General features: G+C 36.2%; 1 protein-coding gene across 1 annotated transcript in view; it reads left to right on the top strand.

The window, feature by feature from the left end:
- RGSL1 (regulator of G protein signaling like 1) overlaps positions 1–24265 on the top strand; it is a gene marked incomplete at its 5' end in the record, with an annotated part of 127417 nt that overhangs the window by 85827 nt on the left and 17325 nt on the right. Inside the window, 4 exons of the mRNA XM_026509180.4 lie at positions 9019–9124; positions 20418–20611; positions 22140–22257; positions 22686–22794. Of these exons, the coding sequence (XP_026364965.4) occupies positions 9019–9124; positions 20418–20611; positions 22140–22257; positions 22686–22794 (527 nt within the window). The remainder of the gene's footprint in view (positions 1–9018; positions 9125–20417; positions 20612–22139; positions 22258–22685; positions 22795–24265) is intronic.

Below are 24265 nucleotides of genomic sequence, written 5' to 3'. Positions count from 1 at the left end.
GTGCAATAAGCCAGAGGAAAAGCATTCCTACATCCCATGTCACCAGTGAGCAAGAGAGAGAGCACAAGCAGGGTAGCAAACACCTATTACTTATAAGGAGGTTGGGGCAGCTGTCACTAATTTTTCATGGACCCAACTCTGAATGGGCATTTTAAAAGATGCCCCAAGAAAAGCAAAGTGGGAACTTGGGGTGAAAATCTTAAGCTTGGGTCCTTATCTAAATGTCCAGACTCTGGGTGTGAGCAGAATTGTCACACTGCAAAATGCCTAGGCAGCTACTCAAAATGGATGTTTTCTCATCACATAAAGTCACCAAGAAGCTCCTCAGTGATGTTAATGCTGCTTTCATCAGTGCTTCCCACTCCTTCCCCACTACCCCACTCTTTGGCTTTAGCAAAAGGATTGAGCCTTTGTGGCACATTGTTGGCTGGTGGGTTTTTTAGTCTTACATAATTTATCTTCTGTAGCAGGTTCAGTTCTATGAGCCATATGATGTCTTCCTCGCCTGTTTGTTTTGGCCACTAGAGCTTCTACTCAGGATGAGCCATTGCTTTTCCCAAACTTCTAAGAGTCAGCATAGCAGTGTTGTGCTGCTTCCCAGGATACCTACCAGGCTCTTAAATCCTATATCCTAGGAGAACAATCCTATATTAATCACCTCTCCCTTAACCAAGTTTGTATTCTGTCCACTTTGAGCCAGCACCCTCAGCATTATTCCCATACATTGTCTCCTAGTTTCTGCCAATACATGTTGACTAGGTTCACTGCTCCTGTGAAAGGCTCACTACCCTAGGTTGAGCAGCTTCTCTTCCAGCTGAGGGCCTCAACTCTGCACCATCACCAGGCAAAATTTACAGCAGGTTAGGAGAATGAATGCTTCAACTCAGATGGGGTGGGGTGGGATTTGAGCTGCATACTACAGCATCTACTGCAGTATTCTTGACCCAGAAGAAGCTTAGGACATATTAATGAGCATGGTTAAATCAGTATAGTCACAGGGAGAACTTCTATGTGTACTCTGAATGTGTTTGTCTAGGCTCTACTCCTGTGTACATAGTTTATATAACTTTATTCTGTGCATAGCTTAATAATCTCTTAACATGATCTTGTGACCTGATGCAGTTAGCATGCTCCCACCCCAATATCTCAGCTCTGTTATCCCTGACAGAAGGAAATGAAGAGCCAAGGCATCATGGCTTTTTTTTTATTTTTCCCAATATGGTATTAAAAAGTTTCTACTTCAAATCACCCAGCCTCTGTTCTTTTCTCTCTTCTTAGCCCTTATTTGCCACTTTTCTAGTAATTACTGATAATTGTGAAGAATAAGAAAAGGAAGAATATGTTAGATCATCAACTGCCCTTTTGAACACAGATCACCTTTATGTTACCTCCCAATTTTTAATCCTTTCCTATTTCCCAAGGGTAATGGTAATTTAGTTTTATCTGTTTTTTTTAATTTACATAATTTTTTGATATTTATATAAATTGAGTCATGCAGTATGTACTCCTATGACTGCCTTCTTTAACTCAACATTATGTTTGTGAGTTCAATCATGTTGAATGCTGCAATTGTTGACCTATTTTTAGTAATGCAGAGCAGTTGCGTAACCCTCACCTCATTTTTTTCATTATTGCTCCACCAAGGAGCCTCTTTAGACATGAATTTTAATGCCATAGATATACTATATATGTGTGATATATAAAAGAGTAAGGCTTTTCTGACTCTCAAAAACAAATTTTTACCTATTGGAAACAATATCATCTTTTGAGAATGCATGCTGTAGAATATTCTAATATATGACTATACCATTCTTAATTTATTCAAAAGTGATGAATATTTGAGTTGTTTCAGTTTTTTAATGTTCCTATGAACATCTTTGTGCATGTTATTTGATGCACATATGAACATATTTCTGTTGAATATGTACCTAGAATTTCTGGGTTGCAAGATATGCATATATTCAACTTTGATAAATAATTCCCAATACTTTTGCAAAGTGTTTGTACATGTTTATGGTCTTATCAACAGGGTATGAGAATTCCAGTTGCTCCACAACCTCACCAATATTTGATGTGCCAAATTTTTATTCTTAGCTATTCTTGTGTGTATGTAGTGACATCTCATTTGTTGTTTTGACATCTATTTCCCTACTGAGTAATAATATTGAGTGCCTTTACATTTGTTTAATACTTAATTGGATATGGGGAGGGTGTGTGCGCACATGCACATGACATTCCTATTTAAGTCTCTTGCCTACTTTTCTATTTGGTTTCTGTCTTTTTTTTTTTTATTGATGTGTATGGGTTATTTGTATATGCTATACATGAGTCACCTATCAGTCACATGTCTTACAAGGATAATATTCTCTCTCTCAATGGTATCTCTAACAAACAGAAGCTATTAATTATAATCCAATTAAAATTGATTTTGTTTCTTTACTCCCAGTATCTTTACTTCATAGAAATACTCATGTTTTTAACTATAAGCTTCTTTGCATTGCCTTTAATGTTAAGATCTACAGTCTTAACTCTTTAATTGTTATACTATAGAATGCACCAGTGAAGCCATGTGGTCCTTGTTTTTTCTTTGTTGAGAGGTTTGTCATTACTGATTATTTTTTATTTCTTCTTGAGTCTGTTTGATAGTTGTACATTTCTTGGAATTTTTCCATTTATCTAGATTATCTAATTTATTGGCATACAATTGTTCATAATATTCTCTTTTTATTTCTGTAAGGTTGGTAGTAATGCCTTTACTTTCATTTCTGATTTTAGTGTTTGAGTCTTTTCTTAGTCAGTCTAACTAAATATTTATCAGGTTTTTTATCTTTTCAAAGAAAAAGCTGTTGGTTTTGTTGATTTTCTATATTGGTTTTCTATTCCCTATTTTGCTTACTTCCATTCTAATCTTTATTATTCACTTTTTCTGCTAACTTTGGATTTAGTTTGCTATTCTTTATCTAGTTCCTGGAGGTGTAAGTTTCATTTACGGATTTGCTATCTTTTCTCTTCAATATCTGCATTTACAAGAATAAATTTCTCTTTGAGCAATGCTTTTGCTACATCCCATACATTTTCGTATGTGGTGTTTTTTATTTCATTTAGCTCAAAGTTATTGTACTTTTCAACTACAGAATTGCTATTTGATTTCTTTTTGTCATTTCTTTCTTTTTATTGATACTCTATTTGGTGAGACACCATTCTCCTGACTTCCTTTCGTTGTTTGTCTATGCTTTCCTTTAGCTCTTTGAGCATTTTAAGACAGTTGATTTAAATTTTGTGTCTAGTAAGTACAATGACTGGACTTCTCATGGACACTTTCTATTGATTTATTTCTTTCTGTGAATGAGCCATACATGGTTTTTGCATGCCTTTTAGTTTTTTTGTTGAAGACTGGATACTTTGGATATTATAATGTGACAACTCTGAAAATGAGATTCTACCCTCTCCTTCAAGTTTGCTGCTGCTGCTTTTGTGGGTGTTGTTTTTTTCTTTGGTGAAATTTCTCAACTATTTTTGTAAAGTCTGTATTCTTTGTTATGTGTGACCACTGAAGTTCATATTCTGCTAGCTTGTGGCCAACCAGTGTTTTGATAGTTTCCTTAAATGTCAGAAAGAAAGACAAAAAGAAAAGGAAACAAAAAAAAAGAAAAGAAAAATTACTCTACTGGTCTTTGCAGATTGGCTATATGTTGGAATACTCTTTCAATGCTCAGCCAGACTGTTTACAACTCTGCCTTAACCTTCATTTTCCATTTGCCTGCACCCTGAAGTTCAGCCAGAGGTGAAAGTTTTAGATCTTCTCATGACTTTTCTGAGCACACATCCAGTTTTGGGCATGTAAATAGCTTTCTTGATTCCCTGGTATATGTGGGAGCTTTAAAAGCCCTTATTACCCCATGTATCTACTTTTACAACCTCACCTTTCCCCAACTTTGTGTTGTCTGATGTCCCAACTGTTGGCCCAGGCTACTGTAACCAGTACTTGTGCCTATAAATGCTTTCAACAAATGTCACATGGGATGCTTCTCAGTCCTGAAAATACTCTAAATAGGGAAAAACAAAGGCTAGTCCTTATGCCAGTCCTTCAGGGAAACAAGAGACAACTTCATTTCAAAAGGGGCAAACACATTCTTTGAAAATTAGATCCATATTGCTATCTCTGGCAGTAGCAACCTGCATCAAGAATGTAGGCTGCTGTCATATGGCCACCACTGATGTGGGATGCGGGAATGGTAGGTGGACAACTTAAAATGCCACAGCACTTTCTTAATAGACTCAACCTCTTCTTCCTTCACTAAGCCTTCCCCTGGTTATTACAAGTTCTTGACCAGGTCCAGAGTTCTGTAAAACCTTGATTATGACCATTTTGCCACATCTTTAGTTGCTTTTATGCAAGATGGATCCCTGGAGCTCCCTACTTATCATTTTCTGTGATGTCATTCCCTATTATACTTTTTAATCCATGAATTTAGTGTATTTCTCCACTTATTTAAGTTTTCTTTAATTTCTTTAAATAATGTTTTATGTTTTTCCATGTAATATTATTTTATAGCTTCCTTGGGGCGCCTGGGTGGTGCAGTCGTTAAGCGTCTGCCTTCGGCTCAGGGCGTGATCCCGGCGTTATGGGATCGAGCCCCACATCAGGCTCCTCCGCTATGAGCCTGCTTCTCCCTCTCCCACTCCCCCTGCTTGTGTTCCCTCTCTCGCTGGCTGTCTCTATCCTGTCAAATAAATAAATAAAATCTTTAAAAATATATATATATTATTTTATAGCTTCCATTACATTTGTTTTTAGTCTTTGATGTTTTCCGATACACTTGTAAATGGTATAATTTTTAAAGTTTCATTTTTTAATGAAAAATGGCATTAGAAGTATGTTGATTCTTACATATTGGTCTTCTATTCTACTGCTTTCCTAAATTATAAATTCTAAAAATTGGTCTATAAATTTGTTTGATTTTTATACACACGCTTGTGTCCTCTGCCCATAAGGAGTTTTATTTATTGTGCTAAAATATTTATACCTTTGATTTCTTTTCATTATTTCATTGGTCTTACTAGGTCCTCCATTACCCTTTTAGATAGAAATGGTGTTGGCAAGGACACTTGTCTCAATCTCAGGAAGAGGTTTAATTACAAACTTAATTTCTTTAAAAGATACAGGACTTTTCAGACTTTCTTTTCTTGTTGTGTCATTTTAATGTGTTTTCTACAAGTTTGTTGATTTCATTTGAAATTTAAAATATTTTGTTAAGTTGTTTATGATACCCTCTTATTATAATTAATTATATCTAAGGTATGTAATGTTGGATGCAGTATTCTGTATATGCAAGAAGATGTATTTGACTAAATATGTTCAGATTTTCTATATCTTTTTAAAAGATTTTATTTATTTATTTGAGAGAGAGAGAATGAGTGGGCAGGAGGGGCAGAAGGAGAGGGAGAAACAGGCTTCCTCCTGAGCAGGGAGCCCAGTGCAGGGCTTAATCTCAGGACCCTGGGATCATGACCTAAGCCAAAGGTAGACACTTAATCAACTGAGCCAACCAGGCCCCAGATTTTCTATATCTTTGGTGGTAGTTTTAGTTTACATTTGTATCCATTATTGAAAGAGAAATTTTTAAATTTCTACTCTGGATTTTTCCTTCCTTTCTTAAGACTTGCAGTTTTGGGGGCCCCTGGGTGGCTCAGTCAGTTAATCATCCAACTCTTCATTTTGGCTCAGTTCATCATCTCAGGGTCATGAGATTGAGCCCCATTGGGCTCCACGTTCAGCAGGGAGTCTGCTTAGGATTCTCTTTCCCCCTTCCTCTGCCCCTCCCCCCACTCACTCTTTCTCTTTCTCTCTCTAAAATAAATAAATAATTCTTTTAAAAAAACAACTTGCAGTTTTTCCTTTAGATTATTTGAGGCTACATCTCCAGATACAAGCAAATTTGTAATCATTATAGCTTTCTGGTAGAGCAATTCATTATTTCTAATAATGCTTCTTTATTGTTTACTTTGTCTAATATTATCTAATCTAATTAGATATCTAATTATATCTAATACTCATCACCTTTCTTTCTGGCTAGTGTTTGCTTATTATATCCTTTTCCATTCTTTTATTTTTTAATATCTCCTTTTATATCTAAGGTGAGCCTCTTTTAAGTGGACTCTCTCCTTTTTTTTTTTTTTTTTTTGGAATTGCATTTTTGTTAAATACAGTTTGAGAATTGCCTTCTAATTATTTAGTCTGATCACATTCACTGTAACTTCTCATGTATTGGGTTTTAAATGCTACCTTACTATTTTCTATTTGTCCCTTCTGTTCTATGTTCTCTTTTCTCTCCTTTTGGCTTTCTTTAAGATCACAATTTGGAGGGGGGGATTCATAATTCTATATATTCTTTCTGTTAATGTGTTGTTTTTACGTGTTTTCTTCTCTTACCGGTTACCATATAGATTTCAAAATGCATCCTTGACATATTAAAGTTTAATATAAGTTACTACTTTTATTGCATATATATTACTGTTTTATAAATCAATATTCAGTTAGGCTTCTCACATATTCACTTTTTCATCATTTCCTGCTCCTCTAAGTTGCTTCTAAGAACAACTTTTGACATTTCCTTTAGTGTGAATTTTAAAATTATCTTTATTTTGGTTTTATTTGCTAAGAATACAGTCTCAGGCTGTAGAATTCTTGTTGGAATTGTTTTCTTTTAGCACTTTGAAGGTATCATTTTACTATCTCTTGGCTTCCTTAGTTCATTTTGAGGAGTCAGCCTGAAGTCTTCACAGGCATTCATTGCCTACCCCACCCCCATTTTCTCTTTGTTTTTACTTTCATGCAATTTTACAAAGATGTATCTAAGTATTTATACTACTTGTGGTTTCAGGACTTCTTGCATTTCTGATTTGATGTCATTTATCAGTTTTAGAAAATTTTCAGTTATTATCTCTTCAAATATTTATCCCGCCCCATTTTATTTATTCCCTCTTTCTGATAATCTTACTACACATATTTTTGACATTATAACCACTTGCTTATGTCTTGTATGATTTTTTTTATTTTCCATATTTTTCTCCATATGTTTCAGTCTGCATATTTTCTTTTGATCTCACTCCTAGTTCAGTAATTCTCACTTTGTTTTGTATAATTTGTTATTAAACCAATGTATTAATTCTTAATTTTCTTAATTTCGGTCATTAAATTTTTTATTTTCAGAATTTTTTCTTTGTACGATAGTCTATGTTGATATTTTACTCCTTTTAATTCTTTGAACTGTATTAATAATAGTAATTTTAAAGTCCATATTTGGATTTTCTATGTCAATTTCAACTATCAATTTCTTCCCCTTGGTTTTTGGTCAGGTTTTTTAAAATACCTTGTTATTTCTGCTTTATTTGTGAACACGGTTGGTTAAAAAAAAAAATTGTAGAGATAATTTGAGGCTCTGGATAATGTTATTTCTCTCCAGGGAGGGTTTTATCTTAGATCTGACATACACTAAACTAGCAACATCCAAGTAATCTTAATCCATTCAGGGACTGAGTTGGTTCAAAGCTGGCTTTTATTCCTTTTGATGGATGAGCTATTTCTGGTTTCCCTTACTTCTTGGGATCACAATTGAAAGACTGGGTACTTATCAGAACCCCTTCTCCTTTGTTGGTTTGCAATTTTGCCGCCTTCTGTCCTGAGACTCTACCAAAAGCCTTGTTAAATTTTTCAGTAGCACTGTCATAATTGATAAGTGTCTTGAGAATGAAAGCAGTGCCAGGGTTTTTTTTTTTTTTTTTTTTTTTTTTGTCCATTTTCTAAAGGCCAGTGGCTTTGTCTTCTGACCTATTGTGGTTTTAACACTGCAAATACCTCTAGAGCATCAGCTTAACTCTCTGGTTCCTAACATCCTCTTTGTTTCTAATTTCTATGTTTTTATTTTATTTTGTAATTTTCTGCAAACTTATATATGAGTTTAAAAATGTGTTATTTTTTATCCACAATTTATAAGTGTTTGTATTTTGAGTTTCTTTTGTGTGGATTTTTTTTTTTTATCTAGTCTTCCATAAGTCTGAATTTTATTTTTTTTCACCTATTCAATTGCATTTATTTAGAACCAGTATATACTTCTATTGCTTTCAATCTTTTTTCTATGCTATCACTGCTAGTATTACCAAACCTATAGAAATTTTCTGTGGGAGTATATTCTATTTAATAAACATTTTAAAGCATTGACTATATAACTAGGACATGTTCTAATTTCTGGCAGTGAGATAAGTAATATATCATCTTTACCCTTAATGAGTTGATAGTCTATATTTTCTTCTACAATACTCACCTCAAAGTGCTTTCCTAAGACACTGAGATCTTGAAATCTATTATTCTCCAATAGTAGTGTTTTAATATACTTCTTGAAATAATGGTTTTTATATGGCAATAGGGAACCAGACACCCACTCTAAATTGTGTATGGTATGATAGAATACCTTTTAAGAAGCTTGCAGTGGAAGCAGTGTTCTCAGAAAAGAGAATGATTTCAGTTATAGCAAGAAGTTAGAGGAAACACTTAACAAAGAGCTCAAGATTCTGTGAGAGTTTGCTGATTACAGAGCAGGAGTTCCAGAGGGCAAGAGAAAGGGCATAGGATAGAATAACAGAGGGGTCAAGGCAGACTGACTGTCTTGTGGAGTATAGTCTAGTCAAAATGGCTGATTAGGGGAAGGATAGATAACATTTGGTGTTGAAATGAGAAGAAATACAATAGACTTGGTCTTAGGAGTCTTCTGAAGAAGGTGGGTTCTCGTCCTAATGGCCAACAGACTTGGATAACACAATCTAGACTGAAGTCAGGGGTAAAAATCATTCCCAAGTCTCTTTTCAGCAGTAATATCCTGAGATGATGGCAGTTGTGGGTGCTGTGGTTTTTCCACATGCACTTGATGTCTGATAAATATCCTTTTTAATTTGTCCCTTCTTACTCTCTGAAATGTTCTTTATAACATGGTGTTACCTAACTTTGTGATTTTTCATTAGATTTTGCAGCGGAAATTGTCAGACAGCCAAAGGTGTTTTCACCCTCACGTAGGAGAATGTCCTTCTTCAGAAAGACTGGTGCAAGGAAGCCCTCATTAAGACCCAGGTAAGACACAGGATCTGGTTACAGCAATATTCTCCAGACACAAGCTCTCTTTAATCTAACATGCTTAATGCTGAATTTATCTTTCTTTATATGGATTTTTTACTTCTTTCCATATATCATACACATACGCAAGGCACACTTTGTTATTTATTTATTTATTTATTTATTTAAAAAATTTTTATGTTAGTTAGTGAACATACAGTGCAATATTGGTTTCTAGAGTAGAATTCAGTGATTCGTCACTTACATACAACACCCAGTGCTCATCATAAGTGCCCTCTTCAATATCCATCATCCATTTAGCCCATCCCCCACCCACCTCCCTCCATCAACCCTCAGATTGCTCTCTATCATTAAGAGTCTCTTATGATTTGTTTCCCTCTCTCCTTTTTCTTTTCCCCTTCCCCTATGTTCATGGTTTCTTTTTAAATTCTGTATATGAATGAGATCATGTGGTATTTGACTTTCTCTGGTTTTTTCACTTAGCATAATACACTCTAACTCCATCCATGTTGTTGCAAATGGCAAGATTTCTTTTTTTTTTTTTTGATTGAGTAATAATCCATTGTATGTATATACACACCACATCTTTATCCATTCATCAGTTGATGGACCTTTGGGCTCTCTCCATAGTTTGGCTATTGCTGATAATGCTGCTATAAACATCGGGGTGCATGTACCCCTTTGAATCTGTATTTTTGTATCCTTTGGGTAAATACCTAGTACTACAATTGCTAGATCATAGGGTAGTTCTATTTTTAAGTTTTTGAGGAACCTCCATACTGTTCTCCAGAGTGGTTGGACCAGTTTGCATTCCCACGAACAGTGCAAGAGGGTTCCCCTTTCTCTGCATCCTCACCAACACCTGTTGTTTCTTGTGTTGTTAATTTTAGCCATACTGACAGGTGTGAAGTGGTATCTTATCATGGTTTGGATTTGTATTTCCCTGATGATGAGTGATGTTGAACATCTTTTCATTTGTCTGTTAGCCATTGGATGTCTTCTTTGGAAAAGTGTCCGTTCAAGTCTTCTGCCCATTTCTTAACTGGATTATTTTTGGAGAGGAGTGTAGAGTTTGATAAGTTCTTTTAGATTTTGGATACTAACCCTTTATCAGATACAACGTTTACAAATATCTTCTCCCATTCTGTAGGCTGCCTTTTACTTTTGTTGACTGTTTCCTTTGCTGTGCAGAAGTTTTTTATATTGATGGATTCCCAATAGTTCATTTTTGCTTTTGTTTCCCTTGCCTCTGGCAACATGTCTACTAAGTTGCTATGGCTGAGGTCAGAAGGGTTACTGCCTGTGTTCTGTAGATTTTGATGGATTCCTGTTTCACATTTAGATCTTTCATCCATTTTGAATTTATCTTTGTGTGTGGCATAAGAAAGTGGTCCAGTTTCATTCTGCATGTTGCTGCCCAGTTTTCCCAACACCATTTGTTGAAGAGACTATCTTTTTTCCATTGGATGTTCTTTCCTGCTTTGTCAAATATTAGTTGATCATAGAGTTCAGGGTCCATTTCTGGGTTCTCTATTCTGTTCCAGTGATCTATGTGTCCGTTTTGTGCCAGTACCATACTATCTCAATGACTACAGTTTTAATATAGCTTGAAATCTGCAATCATGATGCCTCCAGTTTTGTTTTTCTTTTTCAGAATTGCTTTTGCTACCTGGGGATCTTTTGTGGTTCCGTACAAACTTTAGGATTGTTTGTTCTAGCTCTGTGAAAAATGTTGGTGGTATTTTGATAGGGATTGCATTAAATGTATAGATTGCTTTGGGTGGTATAGACATTTTAACAATGTTTGTTCTTCCTTTTTTTTTTTTTTTTTTTTAAAGATTTTATTTATTTATTCGACAGAGATAGAGACAGCCAGCGAGAGAGGGAACACAAGCAGGGGGAGTGGGAGAAGAAGAAGCAGGCTCCCAGCAGAGGAGCCCGATGTGGGGCTCGATCCCACAACGCCGGGATCACGCCCTGAGCCGAAGGCAGGCGCCTAACCGCTGTGCCACCCAGGCGCCCCATCAATGTTTGTTCTTCCAATCCATGAGCATGGAATGCTTTTCCATTTCTCTGTGTCCTCTTCAATTTCTTTCATACATGATCTATAGTTTTCAGAGTATAGATCTTTTACCTCTTTAGTTAGGTTTATTCCTAGGTATCTTATTGTTCTTGGTGCAATTGCAAATGGTATTGATTCCTTGATTTCTTTTTCTGCTTCTTCATTATTGGTGTATAGAAATGCAACAGATTTCTGCACATTGATTATATATCCTGCAACTTTGCTGAATTCATGTATTAGTTCTAGCAGTTTTTTTGGTGCAGTCTTTTGGGTTTTCTACATAGAGTATGATGTCATCTGTAAATAGTAACAGTTTTACTTCTTCCTTACCAATTTGGATGCCTTTTATTTCTTTTTGTTGTCTGATTGCTGAGGCTAAGACTTCCAGTACTGTGTTAAATCGTAATGGTGAGAGTGGACATCCTTGTCTTGTTCCTGACTATAGGGGTAAGTCTCTCAGTTTTTCCCCATTGAGAATTATATTAGCTATAGGGTCTTTCATATATGGCCTTATGATATTGAGGTATATTCCCTTTATCCCTACTTTCCTGAGGGTTTTAATCAAGAATGGATGCTGTATCTTGTCAAATGCTTTTTCTGAATCTATTGACAGTATCATATGGTTCTTCTCCTTTCTTTTATTAATGTGGTATATCACATTGATTGATTTGTGAATATTGACTATTGAACCACCCCTGCAGCCCAGGAATAAATCCCACTTGATTGTGGTGAATAATTCTTTTAATGTACTGTTGAATTAGATTTGCTACTATTTTTGGTGAGTATTTTTGTATCCATGTTCATCAGGGATATTGGCCTATAATTCTTTTTTTAGTGGGGTCCTTGTCTGGTTTTGGAGTCAAGGTAATGCTGGCTTCACAGAATGAGTTTGGAAGTTTTTCTTACATTTTTGTTTTTTTGAAACAGTTTGAGAAAAATAGGTATTAACTCTTCTTTAAATTAATTCCCCTGGGAATCCATCTGGCCCTGGACTTTTGTTTATTGGGAGATTTTTGATTATTGATTCAATTTCTTTGCTGGTTAGTATCTGTTCAAATTTTCTATTTCTTCCTGTTTCAGTTTTGGTAGTTTGTAGGTTTCTAGGAATTTGTCCATTTCTTCCCAGTTGCCCAGTTTGTTAGCATGTAATTTTTCATAGTATTCTCTTATAATTGTTTATATTTCTGTGGTATTGGTTGTTATTTCTCCTCTTTCATTCATGATTTTATCTATTTGGCTCTTTTCTGTTTTCTTTTTGATAGGTCTGGCTAGGAGTTTATCAATTTTACTAATTCTTTTGAAGAACCAGGTCTTAGTTTTGTTAATCCATTCTACTGAGTTTTTATTTGTTTGTTTGTTTCTATATTGTTTATTTCTATTCTAGTCTTTATTTCCCTGTTCTGCTGGTTTTAGGCTTTATTTGCTATTCCTTTTCTAACTCCTTTAGGTGTAAGGTTAGGATGTGCATTTGAGACTTTTCTTGCTTCTTGACATAGGCCTGTATTGCAATATACTTCCCTCCTAGGACTGCCTTTGCTGCGTCTCTAAGGTTTTGTACTGTCGTGTTTTCATTTTCATTTGCTTCCATGTATTTATTTTTATTTCTTCTTTAATTTCCTGGTTAACTCATTCATTCTTTAGTAGGATGTTCTTTAACGTCCATGTGTTTGAGGTGTTTCCAAATTTATTCTTGTGGTTGACTTCAAGTTTCACAGCATTGTGGTCTGAAAATATGCATGGTATGATCTTAATCTTTTTGTTCTTGTTGAGGGCTGGTTTGTGACCCAGTATGTGATCTATTCTGAAAAGTGTTCCATGTGCACTCAAAAAGAATGTGTATCCTGCTACTTCAGAATGAAATGTTCTGAATACATTTGTTAAGTCCATCTGGTCCAGTGTGTTGTTCAAAGCCATTGTTTTCTTGTTGATTTTCTGCATAGATGATCTGTCTATTGTTGTAAGTGGGGTGCTGACGTCCCCTACTATTATTGTATTATTATCAATGGATTTCTTTATGCTTATTATTAATTGATTTATGTATTTGTGTGCTCTCAATCTGGGATCTTCTTGATGGATCTTCTTGATGGATAGATCCTTAATTATGATATAATGCCCTTCTTCATCTCTTGTTACAGTCTTTGTTTTAAAATCTAGTTTGATATAAGTATGGCTACTGCAGCTTTCTTTTGCTATACATTAGTGTCATAGTTGGTTCTTTGTCCCCTCACTTTCAATCTGTAGGTGCCTTTAGGTCTAAAATTTGTCTCTTGCAGGCATCATATAGATGGATCTTGGTTTTTTATCCATTTTGATATCCTCTGTCTTTTTATTGGTACATTTAGTACATTTACATTCAAAGTGATTATTGAGAGATGACTTTATTGCCATTGTGTTACCTGTAGAGTTGGTGTTTCTAGTAATAGTCTCTGGTCCTTACTAGATTTTGTTGCTTTTGGTCTTTTTTTCCTCCCCTAAAGAGTCCCTCTTAAAATTCCTTGCAGAGCTGGTTTAGTGGTCATGAACTCCTTTAGCTTTTGTCTGGAAAACTCTTTATCTCTCCTTCTATTCTGAATGACAGCCTTGCTGGATAAGAAATTCTTGGGTGCATATTTTTCCCATTCAGCGTGTTAAATATTTCCTGCCATTCTCTTCTGGCCTGCTACGTTTCTGTGGACAGATATGCTGCAAACCTCATCTGTCTTCCCTGACAGCTTAAGGACTTTTTTTCCCTTCCTGCTTTCAGGGTTCTTTCCTTATCTGTGTATTTTGTGAATTTGACTATGATATGCCTTGGCAATGGTCGTCTTCTGTTGAATTTAATGGGCATTCTCTGTGCTTCCTGGATTTTGACGTCTGTCTCCTTCCCCAGATTAGGGAAGTTTTTAGCTATAATTTGTTTGAATAAACCTTCTGCCCCTTTTTCTCTCTCTTCATCTTCTGGGACCCCTATGATATGAATGTTATGTTTTAACAAGTTGCTGAGTTCCCCTAAGTCTACCTTCAGGGTCCATTACCTTTCTTTCCCTCTTCTTTTCAGCTTCATTATTTTCCATAATTTTATCTTCTATATCACTGAATTGCTTCTCTGCTTCATCCATCCTTGCTTTTATGGCCTCCATTTGGGATTACATCTTGGTTATAGGATTTTTAATTTCAGCCTGACTAGATTTTAATTCTTTTATCTCTGCAGTAAGGGATTCTCTAGTGTCTTCTATGTTTTTTTTCAAGCCCAGCTAGTATCCTTATAGTTGTTTTAAATTCTAGTTCAGACATCTTACTTATATGTGTATTGATTAAATCCCTGGCTGTGAGTTCTACTTCCTGATCTTTCTTTTGGGGTGAATTTCTCCATTTTGTCATTTTGTTCAGGAAAGAAAAGAAGAAATAAAAAATAAAAAACAAACGAACAAACAAAAAAAGGAAAAAAAGGGCGCCTGGGTGGCTCAGTCATTAAGTGTCTGCCTTTGGCTCAGGGCATGATCCCAGCATTCTGAGATCAAGCCCCACATCGGGCTCCTCCACTGGGAGTCTGCTTCCTCTCCCACTCTGCCTGCCCGTGTTCCCTCTCTCGCTGGCTCTCTCTCTCTCTGTTAAATAAATAAATAAAATCTTTAAAAAAAAAAAAAAAAGGAAAAAAAAACACAAAGCAAAACAAAAGACCTAGATCCTTGGTGTGTTTTGAACCACCCTGCCTGCATCCAAGCTTTTTTTTTTTTATCTCAGGCACATGGCTGAGTTTCAAAACTCCAAATTTTAGGGACTCCCGCCACACAGACCCATGCTGCTCCTCTGGGGGAGGGTCTTGCTGCACTTTACCCTTTGCCAGCTAGCCCCATGAAAGCAGTGACATGACTGTGCATAGCAGGACTGTGCAGTGGTTTGAAGTTTATGGCAAAACAGACCAAAAAACCGGCACCAAAACCCACTGCTCTCAGCAGGCTTCCCCCCTACTGTGCCCGGGAACAGTGCAGCAAGTTAGTGCCACCCATTCTTCTTGCAACTCAGGGGATCCTCAGACTATGCCATGACTCCTCAGATTCTGCCCCACTTTGCCACCTGAGCACCTTTAAGCCAGGCACATCCTTCATGGTAGCAGACTTCTAAAAGTTCAGATTTTGCACTCTGCTCCTTACAATACTTTGCAGTAGCCTTCATAAGCAAGCTCCCTCCCTGCCTATGTATCCACGGCTATATCTCGCACAAGTCAACTCTCTGCACCTCCTACCTTCCAAATAAGGTTGCTTTTCTACTTGTAGACTTGCAGTTTTCGTTCTCTCAGACCTCCAATTGATTTCTTGGGTGTTCACAATGATAGCTATCTAGCTGTGTTCGAGGGACAAGAAAAGCTTGGGTTCTCCCTACTACTCGGCCATCTTAACTCCTCTCCACACACACTTTGTATTTTAAACCCATTATTTCTTTATAAAATTGACACCATGCAATATATATTATACAGGAACATTTTTTAACCTAAAAAACTATCATGGACATCACTTCTTATCAGTATGTATGGTTCTACCACCTTTCATGGCATAGATGTAGCATGTTTGGTTTTTTTTTTTAAGATTTTATTTATTTGTCAGAGAGAGGGAAAGAGAGAGAGCACAAGCAGGGGAATAGCAGGCAGAGAGAGAAGCAGGCTCCCCACTGAGCAAGGAGCCTGATGTGGGACTCAATCCTAGGACCCTGGGATCATGATCTGAGCTGAAAGCAAACACTTAACCAACTGAGCCACCCAGGCATCCCTAGCAAGTTTTTTAATGGACATTTTTATGGACTTAAAAAAAAAAGATTTATTTATTTGAGAGAGAGAGAGAAAGTGAGCATGCGGGGAGTGGGGCAGAGGGAGAGGGAGAGGAGAATCTCCAGCAGACTCCCCACTGAGCAAGGACCCTGGTGCAGGGCTGGATCCCATGACCCTGAGATCATTACCTGAGCCAAAATGAAGAGTCAGACACTTAACTGACTGAGTCACCCAGGTGCCCTTTTATGGACTTTTTAATGGATGTTACATTCTTTTTAATTTTTCACGGCCATAAATAGTACCACAATAAACATCTTTATATATATCCCTGCTATTTGTTTTTCTGGATTGTTTACTACTGTAGGTACATCGGTTCCTTACTTCATGTCTCTCCCCCTTATAATTAGTCCTAGAGTCAATCTCATTAAGGTTTCATGCTAGGAAAAAACTCTGTGGCCCTTTCTTTCAGAGGTGTCCACTTACCTTTCTTTCTACTTACCTTAATATAAGTGCCACCTCTGCACTAAAAGTTCTTCAAATATATGTATGATATGATACCCTCTTGTCTGAATACTAAATTCCTAAAATATAACACAAACACCTACCATGTACTACTTTTTACTGCTTTTTATTTTTTTAAGTATGTTTTCCATCTTCTCAACTTGACTATGATTTTCTTGTAGGCCATGCCATCCATTCAGTAATTCATTTTATATTCAATAATTACCTATTAATTACTAGGTATATGAACATCCTTAAAGAAGATAAAGATATAGTAACACATACAAATTTGGTAGTCAAAGTCACTGGGAGAATATTTTGCACAGAGAAAGCTTTCTGAAGTATGTTTTCAGTTACTGATAACATTCATTGAGAATGGTAAGTCCTCTGTCTCTTCTAAATACTCTAGATAGACCTCCCTTCAAGGAACTGAAAATATTTTTCTGAGCATCAATCATTTATTCCTTTTGCGGTTCCAATTTGTACCACTCTCCATTATGTCTACAGAAATTCCTATTTTCCAATTTAGTTGAGTATAAGTGTCAGAGAAGTCATATACTTCAGTTTCATATCTTCAGCTAAGACCAAAAGAGAATGGCCCAGAGATACCACATTTGCAATTCTCTTAAACTTTGTCCCTAGCCCTCATTCAATATAATAAACAGTTATTGATCATATACTGTGTCCCAGACACTAATGTTACAAAAAATGAAATATAGTCCTTGCCTTTAATCTAATACAGAACTAAATAAAATACGAGGCTGACCATATAATGTTATAATAAAATATTGGCTAATTACTATAAGAGTATAGGAAAGAGAAGGAAATTTCGAGCGAGGATTAGGAAAAGTTAGAGTATCAGAAGAGGCCCCAAACTACATGTACAAATTCATGTGCATGTGCAAAGAAATGAGAGTATTTTGGGGGTAGGGCTAAACTTTCCAAGCTAAAGAAATGACACCACCATATAAACTCACAAATATAAAAGTACTTAAAATCTTAAAAATAGCCCAGTGGTGTTAAAGCATAGAACGCAAGAGGTGAAGGGACATAAAGCATAAGATTAGAATGCCAGATTGAGACTAAATAATAGAAAGAAGGTCTTGAATGAATTATTAAGGAATTTGTATTGCTTAACTGGAAATGAGAATTCCTTGGTATTTGTTGGAACAAGAATACCAGAAATACCTGTCATATGGATTTAAAAAACATTACCCCGGCAGAAATAGTAATGATATATAAGGAGTCTGAGAATCAGAGACTGAAGACAGAAATAATAGTTAGAAGGTCATTGCAGTTGTTCAGACAAGTGATATTAAATGTTTGAATTAAACACTGGGAGTAGAAATGGAAGGGAAGATACAGATTTTAAAATGACTGAAAAGGAAGAATCAGACTTCTGGAATGGTGTTGTAAGAACATCACAAATTGACTCCCCATAAAAGCAGTGATAAAACTGGACAAAAAAAACTCAGAACTCTGTAAATTATTTTATCTAAAATGTCAACTTTAAAGAACAACAACAAAGAATTATGAGACATACCCCCCACCTCCCAAGAAAAAACACACAGGAAAGTATGGTTCATACACGGAAGGAAAAAACCAATCAATAGAAACTGTCTCTGAGGTAATTTAGATATTGGACTTATCAAAGTCTTCTAGGCAATATGTTTCATGAAATAAAGGAAATCATGTTTAAAGAATTAAAGGAAAGTCTGATGACAATGACTCATCAAATAGAAACTATTAATAAGATAGAAATTGTAAAATAGAACCAAATAAAAATGTGGAGTTGAAAAGTACAATAACTGAAATGAAAAACTCACTAGAGAGAATCAATAGCAGATTTGGCAGAAGAAGCAGTGAACTTGCAAATAGCTCAATAGTCATTATCCAGTTTGAAGAAAAAAAGAATAAAGAAACATAAACAGAACCTCCGGTAAGCACAACAACATGCAACTAATGGAAATATCAGAAAGAGAGGAAAGAGAGATAAAGGGGCAGAAATTTTTTTGAATATATAATGGTTGAATATTTTCCAAATTTTATTAAAGCCCTAATTAAGACATGCAAAGAGCTTCCTGACTCCAAGTAGGAAAAACTCAAAGGATCCACATCTAGACACATCATGGTCAAAATGCTGAAAGACAAAGAAAAATCTTAAATGCTACAAGAGAAAAATGACTTATATTCAAGGAAACTACAAAAAGATTAAAGTTTACTTCACAATGGAGACCAAAGTTGGAATGATATATTCAAACTAAACTCAATGAAAGTAGAAGGAAGTAAATAATAAATATCAGAGTGTAAGTCAACAAAATGTAGACAAAAAAAAAAAAAAGAAAGAAAGAAAGAAAAGAAAAGAAAAGAGAAAAAGAAATAGAAAAAATCGAGACACAAGTAGGTTTTTTTTACAGATAAAAAAAAAAAAAAAAGATAAACCATTAGCTATACTGGCCAAGGGGGGAAATGAGATGACACAGATCACCAAAATCTGGACTGAAGGAGAACTTAATCACTGACTCTACAGAAATTAATAAGATTTTAAAGAAATTCAAGGAACAAACTAGACAACTTAGATGAAATTAATAAATTTCTAGACATACCCAAATTTCTGAAACTAACTCAAGAAGCAGAAATGTGAATAAATCTATAACAAGAGAAGAAATTAAATTAATAACTTAAAATATTCTCACAGAGAGAAGTCTAGGTACAGATGGAGAAATCTATGCAATAGTTAAAGGACAAATAACACCAATAATAGTCCATGAACTCTTTGAGAAAATAGAGGAAAAGGAACACTTGCTAAATTATTCTATGAGGCCAAAATAGTATTATCTTGATCCCAAAGTCAAACAAAGATATCATAAGAAATGAAAGTTACAGACCAATTTCCCTCTCAAATCTAGATATAAAAATCCTCAACAAAATATTAGCAAACCAAATCCAGTAAGATATAAAAAATATTATACAGCATGACCGAGTGGGATTTATCCCAGGAATGCACAGTTGCTCTAACATCCTAAAGTCAACTAATACAATAATTTTAAAACAACTTATTTTTTAAATTTTAAATGAGTTTAAAATGACTTTATTAACGATACTAATAAAATAAGGGGGGAAATTCCACATGATTATCCCAATTGGTGAATGAAAAGCATTTTACAAAATCCATCACCAGTTCATGATAAAAATTCTCAATAAAATTAAAATAGAAGTGTACTGTCTTATTCAAATAAAGGTCATCTATTAAAAAAACTTAGCGCTAACATCATACTTAATGAAATAGGTATATAAAAGAGGAAGAATAAGTTGGACAACCTGTGGATGTGTGTATAGAGGTTTAAATAATAACTATTTCAAAGATGAGGCTGAATGGACAGTTGAAATTTTGAAGTGGAGGTCATGAGAACTAGAGATATGGTATCAATGAAAATCAAAATGAAATGAATCCACTTCCTCATATCAATGAAAACTGAAACCCCAGAGGATGCAGACATTACCCAGAGGGGGAAAATCATAAAGCAAAAGTAAAGAGGATTGAGGATAAAACATTAAGAGCACCTGTATTTAAGGAAATGTGAAAGAGTAAGTCAGCAAAAGAAATTTAGAAATATTGATCAATAACAACTGATCACTCACGCTCTGCCTCACTGAAATGAGTACGAATTAGAGGTTGCTTTGAATTAACAATGTAAAAAAAAAAGGGTTTCGTTTGGGAGGAAAAAAAAAAAGACATTATCTCCTTTAAAATACCTCTCCTCCTCTTCTATTGGGGATGTCAAATGATTAGACCAAGCTTACGGTAGATATATAAAAGTTTAAATTTATCTCCAAGGAAATAAGCATAGTAACCAATTCAGTCACTCCACTTTTCATACACGGCTAAAGTCTGGGAAATGCCCTTCCCCATTCCTTAATTGGAGCAAAATCTAGGGTCACCATCCTTTTCTCTTCACCAATGATGCTTTCTTGTTTTCCAGAAATTTAACAGAAGTCCTTCTAAATACACACCACTTGGAGTTCTTCAGAGAGTTCCTCAAAGAACGGAAGGCTGAAAGCCCCTTGCAATTCCTGGTAGCCATACATAAGATCAGTATTGAGACAAACGAAAAAATATACAAGTCTGTCTTTGAAAATATAATGAAGACTTTCTTCCATGGCAAAGCCTCTGCTGGTATACATCCTCTTCTCCTGATATTGTTCCCTTCTCCTTTTAGTATCTTAGGAGAAGAGTTTGGCAGAGAACCTGTCTCATGTGAGCCCCCTGAAAGAGCAGAACAGAGCAGTGGCCACATGGGCAGTACTGAGACAAAGATTAAGAGGGACAGTAAAAGCAGAGAGCAACAATAATCTAAAGTAAATACTACTACGAGAAGCCAAGTGCAAGACACTTGTACTTAAATGTGAAATATATCTCTCATTTAACTCTACTCAACGCTGAAAATGGGATTTTATTTAATCTCTATAAGATAGGAATGAATAACTCCATTTTACTAATGAGGACGATGAAACACAGAAAACTTGAATTCAGACTCAAGTTATTTGACCCTTAAATCAACTAGACAGTAATTTAGATACAAAAGCAGGAGTTAGTTATATGTAAAGTTGGAGTGCGCACCTACTGTAGGTGGTAGAGAGAGTTGTCCTGGGAAGAACTGTCTCCCTGAAAATCTTTGTGTCATGAATTTTGTTTACTTGCCTGTGGAGGGAGGGAAATCTGACCCACGTAAATTGATCTTGGCCAGAAACAGAAGTTGCATGTAAAGTGTTGACCTGTGGGGCGCCTGGGTGGCACAGCGGTTAAGCATCTGCCTTCGGCTCAGGGCATGATCCCGGCATTCTGGGATCGAGCCCCACATCAGGCTCTTCTGCTATGAGCCTGCTTCTTCCTCTCCCACTCCCCCTGCTTGTGTTCCCTCTCTCGCTGGCTGTCTCTATCTCTGTCGAATAAATAAATAAAATCTTTAAAAAAAAAAAAAATAAAGTGTTGACCTGTAATTCTAGAGGAAAGAAAGGGAGGTGAGCATAATCCCATCCTCGAAGGAAAGAAATCCAGAGCAAAGCAAAGAAGTTAAAGCCTTTTACTTTGACACAAATGAACAAATGGATGTGTGTGTGTGTGTGTGTGTGTAGTGTGTGTGTGTATTTGCTTGTGATAACCAAAACAAGGTCATAAATTTTATGAAAGTAAAGAGGTAAAACTGGCAAATGGTTACTTGCAGGAACTATTTACTTGTTGATTCTCAGGGAGAAGACAAAGAAGCGTTTGCAGATCCTGTCCTTGATAAGTTTTCAAGTCTAATTAATGAGCACAGTAGTGTTCTGAACACCTGGAGAATCATATTGCCCTCATGATACTTATTTGTAATCTTGGATTCCCTCCCCATCTGCCCCAGCAATTTAACTTTAATCCTTTACTGTTCTGCCCTCTTCCTAAACCGAACACTTTAAACTAGCTGCAGAAATGAGTCTTTTAAATATTGCCTTCCCCTTAAGCACTCATTTTTGAAATTTGAATGGAAGGACTGTATTTGCCTTGCAATTATGCTTTTGAGATTTTCAAACAAATTGTGGAGAGCTCAGAGTCTAACCAGATTAAGAATAAGGGACAGTGAGACTCTAAGATGAAAAACGCACCAGCTACCTCAGAAAAGGTAGACAAGGGGATGATGACTTTTTTCTCTCTCTCTTGCATTTTTTAGAAGAACTACTGCAGTGTGATGCCCCTATTATCAAAGAAATCTCTCAAATGCGTCATGTCAGCACAACAACACTGTTAACGCTACAGGGCTTTGTCATGAAATCTCTGGAAGAAAAGTGGTGAGTATCGCTCAGTGAAGGCAATAATTCTTTCTGGAGATGCTCATTGGCTTCTGAAAGCCATAGTACTCAAGGAATCTCAATCGTTTATAGTTCACTGCCAGAGCTTCCCTACAAGAGAAAAATCAAATTTATCTTGAATCCTCTACCTACCTACCTGTGCACATGTGTGTGCGTTCACGTGTATGTGCATGCGTGCACGCACACACTTCAGTTCATTTACCTGAACAAGGACCAATACAGTATTGATCAGGAAAGACAGGCTGACATTAGCAGAGGATTGAAGTGGTAAGAAGAGTATTTGTGAGTGTCTCACCATCCCAGTTCCCGCTTTGACTTCCTCCAAAGCTGAGATAGGTTTGCCTTCACTGTTACTGTTTATGTACCAGGTGTTTGCCGCCTTGATATTCTTGGTCTCCTTCTGGCAGGTTTAAAGATTACCAAGAGCTGTTCCCACCTTATCCTCAGGAAGGGCATATTGAAGTACAAACTTCTAAGAAGCCCTCAAAAACCGCAGCTCACCTGCAGGAATCCCAGGTCAGTGAGGAAGACAGTGAAGACAAGGCGCCGGGGACAAGGAAAGTACTGCTTAGGCATTGTCAGCCATGCAAAAGAGTTTTCCTGTTAGCTTATTTATTCACCCAAACAACTATTTTTTGGGTATGTTTCTTAATTCATATTTTACAAAGGAGGACCCCCGAAGCTCAGAGAAATTGTTACAGTGGGAATTTAAGGGAAAAGTCCTTGCCTTCACTCTGTGACTAGAGCCAACTGAGTGATAGACAGGGGTCAGGTACATGGAGTTCAAAATGTCAGGTTGTTTTTTAGTACTAAAAGCTAGTTTGAAAGACAGGGATTGGCCATAAAGCCAAATGGGCTTAATAATCCTCTCTGCACCCAAATTAAACTTAGTCACATGTGCAGCCACGGCGTAAGGGAACAACGTAGGCCTCCTGGGTAAACCCCTTATTGAATGACAAAGGGCAGGCCTAAACACAGGTATCCTGCAAACAAGCAACTTCCAAAGAGAGAATGCAGAGGGCTGAGAGCAGAACATGTCCATTTTTTTCTTCCAAACTCATCAGTTATATAGCTCATTCTTTCTCCATGCCAGAAGTAAAAAAAAAAAAAAAAAAGGAAGAAAGAGGAGACAGAATGTTTTTCCAGTTTACACAAAAGCATTTTAATTGACAATGTACAATTTTCCAAAATATAGTTTTTTAAGAAAATGGCAATAATTAAATATTGTCTTTACAAAGAAGTTTCATCAGTAAATTCCAGTGTACTTCAGACGCTTGTCCACTAAGACACATGCTCCCCCAGACAGGAATGTTACTCAGTAAAGTGTCTTCATATGATTTGAGAAAAAAATACATGCTCCTTTTAAATAATCACTTGCTCAATGTGTTGTAGAGTTGGTTAGTATCAGAAAAATTTGAGCCCAGCTCTGACTCCAAAAATCATGCTAAGAGATTTCTGAAAACAGAAATGGACTCTGCCCGTATGAGAATGCCTACTCCCTCCTTTGTCTTCTTTTTTTCCCTCCATGCATGAGTCAACTCTGTGCTGGGTTACCATGAATGGTTGTGTAGGACATTAAAAAGACTATTGTACCCAGAACCAGACTGTGTTTTAATTTCAGGCTTAGTGCTTACTTTGTACCAAGCCCTGCATTGCAGTTTACATATATAATCACTAACCCTCACCACGACCCTGAAGGCTTTTGTTTCTCTCTTACACATGGAAACACTGAGACACAGATTAAGTAAATTGACCCAAATTACACAATGAGAGAAAAGCTAGGCTCCAGACTCCCAAGTTTCTGATCCCAAATCCAGCGATTTTTGTCTTTCACCACTGGCTCTCTAAAGCCATGCTTGCATTGAAGATCCCTCTTTGTAGAATGAGACAACTGAACTAGTTGATCAATAAGATTCTTTCTAACTCCAACTATCAATTTGTCAAGAGGTAAAAGAATTACAGAATAGTCACTGGTATTAAGAAACAG

This window comes from Ursus arctos, unplaced genomic scaffold (assembly GCF_023065955.2).
Source record: "Ursus arctos isolate Adak ecotype North America unplaced genomic scaffold, UrsArc2.0 scaffold_2, whole genome shotgun sequence".
In the NCBI taxonomy this organism is placed as follows: domain Eukaryota; kingdom Metazoa; phylum Chordata; class Mammalia; order Carnivora; family Ursidae; genus Ursus; species Ursus arctos.
The sequence above is the reverse complement of the archived record's forward strand: the minus strand, read 5'-3'. Positions and strand labels throughout refer to the sequence as shown.